Genomic DNA, 14069 nt, shown 5'->3' on the forward strand with positions numbered 1-14069 from the left:
TTATATTTTATAAAGATTACACTCTTTTATATATTCCTTGTTTTGTTATCATTATTGTTTTTTTAATATAAGAATTATTTTTTTTTTTTTAAAAGATATTGCTTTTTTTATTTTTTTATTTTAATTTATTTTATTTTTTGTTTTAAAATAATATTATTATTTTTTAATTTTATTTGTCTTTTAAACCATAATAAAAAAAAAAAATTACAACAAGAATAATAAAAAGATTATAAAATCAAATCAAATAAATAATTTACAATATTAAAAAAAAATAAAGAAAAAATAATCTTTTAAAATAGTTTTTTTTTTTTTTTTTGTTAAATAATTTTTATTATTTAATTTATTTTAATAAATATAAAATAAATGAATAGTTCAAATAATAATTATAATAATAATATTCAGGATCAAGATGATGATATAGAAATAGAAATCCCAATCGATGAAATTATTATTGAGGAGGTTGATGATGATCAGTTATTGGATGGTGAAAGCGAAATAGAAATACGAACACAACCAATAGATAATAATAATAATAATAGTAATAACAACAACAATGGTAATAATAAAATTGGGGATATCTATGTATCAAATCCAAATACACCAAGAAATAATATTAGTTTAAATAAATCAATTCCAATATCAATTGGTGTTGGTGATACAAACCAGGGAAATTCAAATTCAAATTCATCAGAAAGTATCGAAGATGATGGTGCAAATGAAAAAGTTAAAAAGAGTAAAAAGGATAAGAAGGATGGTGAAAAAGAAACCGAAAATCAAGATATAGTTCCTTTTTTAGCCCTTTTCAAATTTGCAGATACAACAGATAAAATATTAATGTTTTTTGGCGCCCTTGCAGCTGTTATAAATGGTGCAGCAATGCCAACAGTATCAATAGTGTTTGGTTTAGTGGTTGACGCATTTAAACCAACAAAATTTAATGAAGATCCAGACTATGATGTTTATGGTACTGTAAGAAGTATCAGTTTTTATCTTTTAATGTTGGGTGGTGGTGTTTTTGTTTTATCATATTTAGAAACAACTTTATGGATGATTTCAGGTGAAAGACAATCAAATAAAGTAAGAAGACAATATTTAGAGTCAACTTTAAGACAAGAGATTGGTTGGTTTGATACAAATAAAGCTAATGAGCTATCATCAAGAATTAATTCGTATGTATAAAAATTATTTAAAAAAAAAAACAAAAAAAAAAAAAAAACTAATATTTTATTTTTTTTTAAAAAATAGTGATACTGTTTTATATGAAGAAGCTATTGGTGAAAAAGTAGGAAGATTTATTCATTTTGTTGCAACATTCATTGCTGGTTTTGTCATTGGTTTTACTAAAGGTTGGCAATTGACATTGGTTATAACATCAGTTTCACCATTGTTGGCTATTGGTGGGTTCTTTACTGCAAGAATGATGACCCAAATGACAAAGCTCGGCCAAGATGCATATAGTAGAGCAGGTGGTGTTGCAGAAGAAAATATTAGCGCAATTAGAACAGTAGCAACATTCTCTGGTGAAAATTTGGCTATCGACAAGTATTCTGAAAATTTAAAGGAAGCTAGATCAGTTGGGTATAAAAGAGCATTTTATAATGGTTTGGGTATTGGTTTTGGTCAATTGGTCATTTTAGGTACATATGCATTAGCTTTTTGGTACGGTTCAACTTTAATTTCTAAAAAGGTAATAAACTCTGTTGGTGGTAATCCATGGACTGGTGGTGATGTCGTTGCAGTATTCTTTTCAGTTATTATTGGTGCTACATCTATTGGTCAAGCTTCACCATGCTTAGCAATTTTTGCACAGGGTAGAGGTGCTGCGTTTAAAATTTTTCAAGTTATTGACCGTAAATCTGCAGCTAATCCATTTTCAACCGAGGGTATTAAACCAGAAGTTTTGTCAGGTGAAATAGAGTTCAAAAATGTTGGTTTCCATTATCCAGCAAGACCAAATAACCCAATTTTCAAAAACTTTAATTTAAAAATTAAACCAGGTCAAACAATTGGGCTTGTTGGTGATAGTGGTGGTGGTAAATCAACTATCATTTCTCTATTGGAACGTTTCTATGACCCATCTGAAGGTGAAATTCTTTTAGACGGTGAGGACATCAGAAATTTTAATGTTAAGGGTCTTCGTGAAAAAATAGGATTGGTAAATCAGGAGCCAGTTCTATTCGCAACTACAATTAGTGAAAACATTCGTTATGGTAAAGAAGGTGCCACACAAGATGAAATTGAAGAAGCTGCCAAATTAGCAAATGCTCATTCATTTATCACCCAGTTACCTCATGGATATAATACCTTGGTTGGTGAAAAGGGTGTTCAAATGAGTGGTGGTCAAAGACAGCGTATTGCAATTGCTCGTGCCATTATCAAGAATCCAAATATTTTGTTATTGGATGAAGCCACATCTGCTTTAGATGACATTAATGAAAGAGTTGTTCAAGAGGCAATTGATATGTTGATGAGAGGTCGTACTTGTATCGTAATCGCCCATCGTTTATCAACCATTAGAAATGCTGATGTAATTATTTATATTAGAGGTGGTCAAGTAGTTGAGACAGGTTCTCACGACGAGTTGATGGCCTCACAAGGTTTATATTATAATCTTGTCGAAAAACAAACCCAGCAGCAAATGTATAACCTTCTCGATATGAATAGATCAAGAAGAGCAAGCACGTTCTCAGATGTTAACCCATTATTAGATAGTTTCCATGTTTCCAAAAGATCCATTAGAAAGCGTGAGCCAGAGTCATCAAAAAAACAAAAAGAAGAGGAAGAGAAGAAAAAGAAAAAGAAATCAGAGGATATCCCAATGTCGCGTGTTATCAACTATAATAAAGGAGAATATGGTTTGTGGTTCTTTGGTTTCTTATCAGCTGTTGGAACGGGTGCAGTGTATCCAGGTTTTACTATGGTATTTACTGAAATGTTAACAATTTTCCAAAACCCAGATCCAAACTATCTCACCGAACATGCTAATTTTGTAGCATTAATGTTTGTGGCATTGGCAGTTGGTGCTGGTATCAGTAATTTCTTCCAAGGTTTCTTATTCTCAGTTATTGGCGAAAAGTTAACATATAGATTGCGTAAAGATTGTTTCTCATCGATTATGAAACAAGATATTGGTTGGTTTGATTTACAAGAGAATTCGTGCGGTAAATTAACATCACATTTAGCTTCAGATGCAGCATTGGTACAGGGTATGACAAGTCAACGTTTAGGTATTGTTTTACAAAATCTTCTAACAATGTTGGGTGGTTTAGCAATTGCATTTTATTCGGGTTGGCAACTAACATTGGTTATTATTGCATGTTTCCCATTGGTAATCATTACAAGTAAAATTCAAATGCAAATTTTGGCAGGTTTTTCAAAGAATGACGGATGTGGTCCAGCAGGGCAAGTTGCAAGTGAGGCTATTTCTGGTATTAGAACAGTCGCATCATTTACAACAGAAAAACAGGTTGTAGAGTTATATAAAAAACAATTAAAAGGTCCATCTCGTGAAGGTATTAAAAAAGCTCACATCAGTGGTTTTGCTTATGGATTTACCCAGTTAATTCTATTTTGTACATATTGTTTATCATTCTGGTATGGTGGTAAATTAGTTGGATCAGGTGTTTTCCATGCTACAAGCACAGAGATTAGCAATAATTGTAATGATCAAACTATTCCACAACTTTGGAATGACTATGACGTTTGTGTAAGTGCCATCAATACAATCTATGGGTTCAATGCAATGACTAGGGTATTTTTTGCAATCGTAATGAGTGCTATTGGTATTGGTCAAGCCTCATCCTTTGCACCAGATTTGGCCAAAGCTAAAGTTGCAGCAATTTCAGTATTTAAATTAATTGATACACTATCAAAGATCGACCCAAGCTCAGAAGAGGGTGAAAGGATCAATATTGTTGTTGGTGACATGGAATTTAAGAATCTTCACTTTGCATATCCATCACGTCCAGATAACAATGTATTTAGAGGTTTTTCACTTGCAATCCCATCAGGAACAACCAATGCTTTTGTAGGCGATAGTGGTGGTGGTAAATCAACAATTCTATCATTATTATTGCGTTTTTATAACCCAGCAGTTGGTGAAATCTTTATTGACGGTCATAATATTCGTAATTTAAATGTTAAACATCTAAGAAGCTTATTTGGATTGGTTGGCCAAGAACCCACTTTATTTAGCGGTACAATTGCAGATAATATTCGTTATGGAAAACTAGATGCTACCCAAGAAGAAATTGAAGAGGCTGCACGTTTAGCAAATGCACATACATTTATTACTCAATTCAAAGACGGTTATAGCACTCAATTGGGTGACAAGTATACACAACTTAGTGGTGGTCAAAAACAACGTATTGCTATTGCTCGTGCAATTATTCGTAACCCAAAGATTTTATTATTAGATGAAGCAACATCTGCTTTAGATGAAGATAACTCTAAATTGGTTCAAGATGCTCTAAATAATGTAATGAAGGGTCGTACTACTTTGGTAATTGCTCATCGTTTATCAACTATCCAAAATGCCGATTGCATTGCTTATGTTCGTGCTGGTCAAATTATAGAAAAAGGTACACATGAAGAATTGGTTGAAAATGATGGTGCATATGCTCAATTAAGTTCAAGACAATTAAATCACTAATACTAAATTTTATTTTTATAAAAAAAAAAATAAAAAAAAAATAAAAACTATAAAAATATAAAATTATAAAACAATTAATAAAATATTTTGTGTAATAAAAAAAAGTTTAAAATAATATTTATTTATTACTTTTTTATTTTTTTATTTTTTTTTTAAAATTATATTTACAATTTTCTTTTTTTTTATTGCTGAAATATATAATATAGATCTAGCCTGTATTAGTTTGCTATTGGATTTGCATGAATTGTTACTGATTTTAATGTTATTTCTTTTAATGGTAAATCTTTATCATCCACAGGTACTTTTTCCATTGAGTCCAAAACCTCAATTCCTGAAATTACTCTAAAATATTGTTAAATGGTTTCTGATTAATATTTATTTTAATTATAGAATTATTTGGTGTTGATTGTTTTTACTTACTTTCCAAAAACTGTATAAAGTTTATTTAAACTTCTATGTTTAGCATATGTTATAAAAAATTGTGATCCATTTGTATCTGGACCACTATTTGCCATTGAAAGTATACCTCTAGTATTATGCTGCATATTTATAAATAATTGTAAAAAATTAATAAATGAAATACATATTTTGTTTTAAAAAATGATACAAACTTTTAAATGTGATGGGAGTTCATCCTTAAAAGGTTTTTTCCAAATTGATTCACCGCCTCTACCAGTGCCAGTTGGATCACCACCTTGAATCATAAATCCTTTAATATTTCTATGAAAAATTGTATTATTATAATAACCTGATGCACACAATGCCAGGAAATTCTCTGATGCCATCGGTACAGAATCACAAAATATCTCAACTTTAATATCACCTAAACTTGTATGTAATGTAACTGACTAAATATTAAATAATTGATTAAATGAATGATGGTTAATGATTAATATTTATAATTTTAATTATAATTGATTATATTTTATTAAATACCATTTTAATATTATATATGTATATTGATTAATTAAATAATAATTAAATTATTTAATATATAGATAACTTGTTGTTTAATGAACTTTCAAACAATGAAAAAAAAAAAAAAATTAAATATTTGAAAAAAAAAAAATAAAAAAAAATAAAATTTAAATAAAAATATTTTTTTTGAATTTTTTTTAAATTTTTTTATAATTTTTTTTTTTAAAATTTTTTTATTTTTTAATTTTTTACAATACATATTTATCATTTTTATTATAATATACTAAAATGACTTGGTTAGAAGTACTTCCAGTTTTCGGTATTATTACTGGTGGATTAGTTGTAATTGGTGTTGGTTTAGATGCCACACACAGATTATTCCATTATGGAAAGGTAGGATTTAAAACAGATACATTTTTTTAGTGCAATCAAAAAATAAAAACATAATGTTCAACACACAACAATAAACCACCCTCAACACTCAACACTCAACACTCAACACTCAACACTCAACCCAACACTCAAATTGAAATTTCAACAATACAGATTATTTTTATAAATTTTAAAAGAATCTATGTCAAAATATACAGATAGTTTTTTTTTTTAAATTGGATTGACCAATATAAAAATGATTATAACAATCTTTCAAACAATTATTTCACTCAATTAATATAAAAATAATAAAAATTTTAACGAGAATAAAATATTAATTCATAAATTATCATTTATTACTATAGCCACACAGATACAATTTAGATAGAGTAGATTACTCAATTGGTGCTCGTGATGAACAAATTTTAAGAAATAGGGCAATTAAAGAAAGTCCAAGAAGAACAAGAAATGAAATTAAAAGAATAAATAACCTTGTAAAAGAATAAATATATAAATAATAAATAACATTTTAAAAAATAAAAATAAAAGTAAAATAAAAATAAAAAATAAACAACCACCAGTAAATAATAAATAATGTTTTGAAATAAATACAAATAAAATAATTTTTTTTTCTAAAAATAAAAAAAATAAAAAATATATATAATCTAAAATAATACACAAATTTGTTTTTTTAAGATATCGTTTAAAATGAATCACTGGGTAAAGTAATTCAATTCTCACAAAGGTTGCAATAAAATCAACGTGTGCAAATGTTTTTTCGTTAATTTTTTTTTTTTTTTTTTTTTTTTTTAAAATTTTAATTAATTTTTTTTTTTCTAAAAAGATTTTATTTTATTTTATTTATTTTATTTTATTTTTTTTTAGTTTTAAAAACAATAGGTATTCAATTTAATTATTGGATATTAAATTATATTTTAAAATGAAATTAAAAGTTGTTGTTTTAATTATTTTGGTGTTGCTTATGGTTTCATTTACCTATTCTTTTGGACCAGATTGCGAAGATGGAGACGAAGATGATTGTGATAATGGTTTACATATAACAACCAGTGGTCAACCAGATAATACAGCGTCGAGTGGTACATCAGGTGGTAATACGACACAAAGTCCCTCACCAACCACCTCAGGAGGTGGCAATGGAACAACAAATTCCTCAGCAAGCACCGGAGGTCAATCACCAAGTCCCTCACTATTTACCAGTACAACTTCATTTAGCACAGGAGGTTCCACCCCATCACCAAATAACTCAACAGGTATCAGCGATGAATCATCAGAAAGTGTAGATATGGAGGGCGATTTAGCTTCAAAATCTACTACAATTGGTTATAATAAAAAGCAAAATGAAAAGGACCCATTCAAATATAAATGTAAGTTTTTTTTTTTTAAATTTGTAAAAACAATTAAAATAATTAAATTAAATTAACTTTTTCATTATTTTAAAATTATTTTTTAGCTATCAATGGATCATATATAGCATATGCTATTGGTGTTGTTTGTATTGCTTTCATTATGGTTGTTTTGTATAAAAAATTTAGAGCAGGAAGTGTAGCACCAATAGATATAGATACAGCAAACTATTCTGTTTTGGAGATGAGAGATTAAATTTACTTCAGTAATAATAATAATAATAATTATAATAATAATAGTGCAATTATTAAAATAGTGCAAACATTTAAAAACTATTTTTAAATCAATTTTCAAATCAAACAGAATCGACACACTTTTACACACCCTTTTTGTAAATATAATTTAAAAAAAAGAAAAATAAATAAAAAAAATAAATAATAAATTAAAGTAAAAATATGTGGTGTTTTTCTCTATAGGGGGAAGAATTTTTTTATTTATTTTTTACTACACTATTTTTTATTTCTTTATATTTTGATAATAATAATTATTTGTTTAAAAATAATACTATTAAAATGAAGAATAATTATTTTATGGTTTTAATTATATTAATAACTTTTATACAAATATTTATTATTGTTAATGGGGAATTAAATAATAGTAGTTTTAATAATAATACTAATAAAATAACAAATAATTCAAAAAGTCAAAGTCAAAGTTTACACTCAAATATTAATAAGCAAAGAGCAAAAATACCCATAAAAAATAGTGATGAAGCTTTAGATCTTTATCATTTAGAAGAAAAAGAGAAGAAACAACCTCAACAAAAACAGTCAAATTATAAACACTTAAACAATGAAAGTGAAATTAATAGCAATAAATCTGAAGAAATAAAAGAAAAGAAGTATATACAAAGAGATGGTAGTAATAGTAGTGGAGAAGATAATAATGGTAATAGCCATAGTAATAAAAATACAACCCCAGCTTTTAAAGAGACCCAATTGGAAAGTGAATCCTTTGAGAAAATTGGGGAAACAGTTTATATAAACGAAGGTAGCAACAAAGAAAGTAATAAAGAGGAAATTGTAAAAGTTGACACCAATTCTTTTAATAGTTCCATTTCTTCAGATATAAAAAGTGAAGAAAAAAATGAAAATGGTCATAAAAAACAAAGTGTGGATGAAATTAAAAATGACAGAAGCGGTAAAGATTTTATAATTAATCCCAATAACTCAAACAATCAAATTAAAAAGGCAGATAGCCAAGAAAACATTAAAAATGATTTATATAATAATAACAATAAAAACAAGAACAACAATAATAATAATAAAAATAATAGAGATAATAATAAAAATAATAATAAGAATTTAGAAAATGACAATTTTATTCATCATGCCAATAAACAAGAAATAGATCCATATAATCAATCGAGTAAGTTTAAATAAAATTTTTTTTTTTATAAAATTAATAAAACTAACTTCTTTATTTTTAAATAGTCAAATCAACAATTATAATATTTGGTTTTGGGGGTCTTATATGTTGCATTTTAATTTATATTATTTATAAACGAATGAAAAAGCCTAGAAAAACTAGACATGTTTATCTAAATGCTCCACATTTTGAAATGTTGGAAATGGAAAGTATTAAATAAAGCTTCTATTAATTTATTTTTTAAAAAAAAAAAAAAAGTTATTATTATTTATATTTTAATTTATTTGATAAGAGGATGTTGGATTCGAAGCAAAATGGTCTTTAATATAGTCATAACCTTTTTCTTGATATTCTTCTTTTGAAATTGAAAATTGGTTCCATTGGTCAATGTTATCATTTACCCATTTTCTAGCACCAAACCAAGCGTCTAATTGAGAGTTATTTGATTTGAATACATTAAGAGGTGAGTGTGGTTCACGAAGTTGAGTAATTTCATAGTGAACTCTATCCCTAAAGTTTTTAGTATTTGCATTACCACCTGTTAAAAATATATTTTCTGTTACTAACTTTCTAGATTCTGGTGAGAGTTGTGATAAAATTGTACTTGTGATTGCTTCCATTAAACCCATTTGATCTAAACCTACAATTGCTTTTGGTTGGAAAAGGATTTCAGGTGTTTTTATTCTTTCAACACCTAAAATTACTTGATGGTCCTCTGCTGTTGGGTAGTCGCCACCAAACAATAGATCGTCGCTGTTTGTGGAGGTGGACCATCCAGGATCAAATTTATTTAACAGTTTCTCGAGTACAGCCAACTCTTTGGTATCCTCTATTTCTTCTTGGTCCACTTCTTCGTCACCCAAAAATTTATCATCACGATTTGTTGTCGAAAGAATGCTTCTTAATCTTGAATTTCTTTGAACCACCACTTTGGTCTTTTGCTTTTGTTTTTGCTCTTTCTTATCAAAGATTCTAGATCTTCTAATATGTAAGTCCCTGACATATTGTTCTGGGTCTTTAATGAACATTTCCTCTTCTTGTCTATCTCTCTCTTCTTCCTTTTCTTTTTCTTTTTCTTTTTCTTCATCCCTCTTTCTCTTGTTTGCCAATCTACCATCCTTCATACTCTTTAAAAGTCTTTGTTTCTTTTTCTCTTTTAATTGATCTTGGGTCAACTCTGAATCTGGTCTGCTTAATAGAGGGAACTCGTCCTCACCTTCTGCATGCTCTTCTTTTTTCTTGCCAAATAATTTTTCTTTTAAATCTTCAATTTCGTTTATTAAATCTTTTTCACCCATTAACTCTGCTTTTAATGATACATTATATTCGTCGATATTATTGTTGAGCTTGAGGTTCAATATTGACTCTAAAACCTGTAATCTATCTTCTTGAGCCTGTCTTTTTTCCATACGTTTCTTATCTGCCATTTCTTTAAGTTTGGCGCCCAACTCTTTACGATTTTGAAGCTTCCTTTGTTTATCTTCTTCTAATTTTTCAAAATCAATAGCTTGATATGGTAATTGAATAATATCTGATTTTTCTCTTCCTAATTTATCATTTTCAAATTCTTTTAATTCTTCAATAAATGATTCTTTTGTAAAATAACAATGTTCTTCTTTAATTTTCTAATAAATAAATAAATAACTTATTAATAAAGGCGCTTTAGGGGATTGTATTTTAACGATTAAATAGTACTTACATTTGTATAATTTTGAGTAAAATATGATTTATGCTTTGGATATTTAACATGAATTACTTTTCTTAGGTAATCTGTACTTAGGCCACCGCCAATATTAATTCTTTTAGTGTGTTGATGTGATACTTTATAATCTTGCACATTATAAATATGAGTTGTATTAAAACTAGAATCAATAATTAATGCATTTTTACCACCATCTTTTAATTGATGTTTTTGACCATAAAATGAAAACAATGAATCGATACCATAAACCACTGATTTAATATTGTAACATTCAAATAATAATTCGCTCATATCTTTATTAAAAACAAAAATTGGTTAGTATTTGCACATATTTAATAAAAAAAAAAAGAAATATTAACAACATACATTTTCTACAAAAAGATGGATTTGAAGCTGCTTCAGTCATCAAAATTGGGTTTTCAATTGCAGACTCTATACCTAATTTATGAAATAAATGATCTAAAATACTTTCTTGTGATGGTGGATGCACCAATACATCTAAATCAAATGGACTTTTGATGTTTAGCCTTGAAATATCACTTTCTTTAATTGAATTTCCAACAATTGGGTTTGATGTACTTTTAACTTTACCAACCAATGATCTGAATATTACTAATAAAAAAATATTAAAAGTGTTAATATAAATTTATAAATTGAAACTTGATATTACCAATGCTTACGTTTAGGGTTATCGTCTATCGAAAAACCAGCTCTGCACTGGTATGAACCATTATCTATAATTAAAGGTGAATTTGCATATTTTGTTCTATATTCTTTACAAACTTGATCTTCTATAGGAGATTGAATCTCTTTATATTCTACTATACCCATTTAATATTTTTTAATTTTAAAAATATATATACAAATTACAGTAAAAATATAACAATATATTTAATAGGAAGATCTATTATAAAAATAAATAAATAATTTTTTTGAAAAAAAAAAATAAAATTTAAAAAAAAAAGTGAAAATAAATACAAAAAAATTATTTAAAAAAAAAATTATTTAAAAAAAATTAAATATTTATTTCTTTTTTTTTTTTTGTTAATTTCATATTTAATTTAAAATACAACCATTTACTATGTATAGATACAGTATACCTATAATCTAATGAATATTTTTTTTTAATTTTATTTGAGTGGATAAAATATTAAAAACTAAATTAAATATTTAAATTAAAATATTTTTAAATTTTTTTAAAATTTTTTTTTTTTTATATTTTTTTTTTTTAATTTATTTTTCATCAATAACCCACACAAACAAATAATAATAAATAACTATATTTAAAATGAAGGAAAACATATTATTAACAGGTATTACTGGATTTGTTGGTACAAATTTAATAAAACCATTATTACAAACCAAATTAAATCAAGCAATTTCAACACCATCACCAACATTACTTGACATCAGTAATAAATATAAAAACAACAACAAAAATAGTGATGATGAAGAAGATGACAACTTAAAATACAATGTTTTTGCACTTGTAAGAGAGCAATCAAGTAAAAGTAGATTTTTAGAAGATTTAAAATCATACAAGAATTTTCAACTTATAATTGGGGATTTCGTAGATCTCAATGAAACATCGCAAATTGAATGTATAAAAAACCTTAAATCAATTATAATAGATAACAATATAGATATAGTATTACACTTGGCATCTTTTATGACCTTTTATCCCACAGATAAAGAGAATGCACTTGTTTTTAAAACTAATGTGATAGGTACAGAAAATTTATTAAAAGCATCAGTAAACATAGATTTAGAATCATCATCATCAATGTCAGCACCATCAACCCCAACCTCATCCTCACCAACCACATTCAAAAACAAACTATCACTAATTAAAAGATTTATATATTGTTCATCTACTGAGACTATGGGCGGCAAGAAACCAGTAACTGGTATACCAATTTCAGAGTTTGAGGATCGTTATAGCAATCCAAACTACTATTATGGAGAAACTAAAAGAATAGCTGAGGACCATGTAAGAAGATTTGAAGAAAGATTTGGCTTGGATACTATCATTTTAAGACCAACTGGTTTATTTGGTAAAAACGATCAGTTTTCAATGTTTGAATTAATTCAAACAGTGTCATACGGTATTCTCTTCTTTCTGCCATCTTTTGCAACTGGACATTGTATGTATTTACATATAGATGATTTCGTTCAAGCTATTCAACTTTCTCTTGTCAAAGAGAAATTGGCTACTGACGATACCGAATTGCCCCACACCTATATCATCACACCAGACAAAGGTTTATCCTACAAAGAGGCCCTAATATTTTTAAATGAAAAGCTAAATAGAATGAAGCCACGTTTAAGACTACCTGCCTCAATTTGCTACCCTGCTGTCAATCTCCTAGGTTTCATTATGTACAATTTACCAAATGCAAGAAAGCCATTCCTTCTTAAAACTGAAACCCTCAAAAGAATGGAAGAAGACCGTCTATATAGTAATGAAAGAGCCAAGCGTGAACTAGGCTTTAAACCAAAATATAGTTTTAAACAAGGCCTCAATGTAACCATTGAAGAATATTTAGAAAATGAAAGAATTGGTTACTATCCAATTTCGCCATTATTTATATTTACAACTATAATACTTTTAACAATTAAATTTTTAATATTATAAATAATTTACACATATAATAATAATTATAATAATCACCACATTCAAAACAATATGTAATCATAAATAAACTCATATATTAACAAGCGTTCAAATAAAAAACAAAATATTTTGTGGGCAGTTTTATAATTTTAAAAAAACTTTAAAAAGTATCAATTATTTTTTTAAAAATTAACAGAAATTGTTATTTTATTTATTTTTTTTTTGTAAATATTAATTTTAAATTAGATTAATGGATAATATTACATTTTATGAAACATCCCAAGACAATAAATAGGAAAAGATTCGAAATTGTCATTCATTTCTTTTAAATATTTCGAAAATTAAATACAGAAAAAATTGTTAAAAGTAAAAAAAATTTTATTGGATATGTGTACAAATCTTTTTTGAACTTCTTTAAAAAAATAATTAAATTTAATCCTTAAAGTGTCGCAGTTTTTAAAGTTAAAAATGTTGGGGTGCCCCAACTTTTTTTATAATTTTTGAAAAAAAAATAAACTGTTAATTTTTTTTTATTTTTTTTTTTTTTTTAATTAAATTTTAATTTAAATTTTCCATTTTTTATTCACACACCACACTATGCAAGAAAGAAAAAGAGTTACAAAAAAACTATTAATATCAAATTATAAAAATATTAAAGATAAAGTCATTTATAAAAAATCTTGGGAAGGTAATGAAGCTTTACGAGATAAATTAGAAAGAGTCACTTTGGCATACAAACAAGCATCATTAAACCTCAAAAAAGAATGTGGTGATGAAAATTTAATACATAATACAATAGCAACAATGAACGGTAACATTCATAAACTAAAAGGTGTCAATTCTGCTGATGATTCCATATTAGTGGCCAGAAAATTTACATCAATGTTAAACTATTCAACTATTTTGATAGAAAAATATAATATTTGTGCTTATTTAGTTCATAAAACAAAAGATGACTTGTTAAAATAATTAAAAATAAATATTTTAAATAAAAAAAAAAAGAAATTTAGGTTTATTTC

General features: G+C 26.6%; 8 protein-coding genes across 8 annotated transcripts; 6 read left to right on the plus strand and 2 right to left on the minus strand.

Moving 5' to 3' along the window:
* Positions 1-211: 211 nt before the first annotated feature.
* Positions 212-4764, plus strand: ABCB3 (ABC transporter B family protein). Its single transcript, XM_003289811.1, has 2 exons — positions 212-1169; positions 1246-4764. Exons 1-2 carry the CDS (start codon positions 364-366, stop codon positions 4649-4651), a joined length of 4212 nt encoding a protein of 1403 aa, XP_003289859.1. The 5' UTR covers positions 212-363; the 3' UTR covers positions 4652-4764.
* A 105-nt stretch (positions 4765-4869) lies between these two features.
* DICPUDRAFT_80624 (uncharacterized protein) lies at positions 4870-5590 on the minus strand (the record flags this gene model as incomplete). The annotated part of the gene is made up of 4 exons (XM_003289828.1): positions 4870-4993; positions 5072-5190; positions 5263-5499; positions 5588-5590. 4 exons carry the CDS (start codon positions 5588-5590, stop codon positions 4870-4872), a joined length of 483 nt encoding a protein of 160 aa, XP_003289876.1.
* Positions 5591-5857: 267 nt separating this feature from the next.
* DICPUDRAFT_154324 (uncharacterized protein) lies at positions 5858-6447 on the plus strand (the record flags this gene model as incomplete). Its single annotated transcript, XM_003289812.1, has 2 exons — positions 5858-5962; positions 6307-6447. The coding sequence occupies 2 exons, from the start codon at positions 5858-5860 to the stop codon at positions 6445-6447; spliced, it is 246 nt and encodes an 81-aa protein (XP_003289860.1).
* Positions 6448-6881: 434 nt separating this feature from the next.
* DICPUDRAFT_80625 (uncharacterized protein) lies at positions 6882-7561 on the plus strand (the record flags this gene model as incomplete). The annotated part of the gene is made up of 2 exons (XM_003289813.1): positions 6882-7326; positions 7413-7561. The coding sequence occupies 2 exons, from the start codon at positions 6882-6884 to the stop codon at positions 7559-7561; spliced, it is 594 nt and encodes a 197-aa protein (XP_003289861.1).
* A 317-nt stretch (positions 7562-7878) lies between these two features.
* DICPUDRAFT_154326 (uncharacterized protein) lies at positions 7879-8954 on the plus strand (the record flags this gene model as incomplete). The annotated part of the gene is made up of 2 exons (XM_003289814.1): positions 7879-8734; positions 8800-8954. 2 exons carry the CDS (start codon positions 7879-7881, stop codon positions 8952-8954), a joined length of 1011 nt encoding a protein of 336 aa, XP_003289862.1.
* A 55-nt stretch (positions 8955-9009) lies between these two features.
* Positions 9010-11267, minus strand: DICPUDRAFT_154327 (uncharacterized protein; the record flags this gene model as incomplete). Its single annotated transcript, XM_003289829.1, has 4 exons — positions 9010-10359; positions 10434-10729; positions 10803-11048; positions 11117-11267. 4 exons carry the CDS (start codon positions 11265-11267, stop codon positions 9010-9012), a joined length of 2043 nt encoding a protein of 680 aa, XP_003289877.1.
* Positions 11268-11724: 457 nt separating this feature from the next.
* Positions 11725-13071, plus strand: DICPUDRAFT_154328 (uncharacterized protein; the record flags this gene model as incomplete). Its single annotated transcript, XM_003289815.1, has 1 exon — positions 11725-13071. The coding sequence occupies one exon, from the start codon at positions 11725-11727 to the stop codon at positions 13069-13071; it is 1347 nt and encodes a 448-aa protein (XP_003289863.1).
* A 576-nt stretch (positions 13072-13647) lies between these two features.
* DICPUDRAFT_154329 (uncharacterized protein) lies at positions 13648-14019 on the plus strand (the record flags this gene model as incomplete). The annotated part of the gene is made up of 1 exon (XM_003289816.1): positions 13648-14019. The coding sequence occupies one exon, from the start codon at positions 13648-13650 to the stop codon at positions 14017-14019; it is 372 nt and encodes a 123-aa protein (XP_003289864.1).
* Between the last annotated feature and the right edge of the window lie 50 nt (positions 14020-14069).

This window comes from Dictyostelium purpureum (genome assembly GCF_000190715.1).
Source record: "Dictyostelium purpureum unplaced genomic scaffold DICPUscaffold_195, whole genome shotgun sequence".
Classification (NCBI taxonomy): Eukaryota; Evosea; class Eumycetozoa; order Dictyosteliales; family Dictyosteliaceae; genus Dictyostelium; species Dictyostelium purpureum.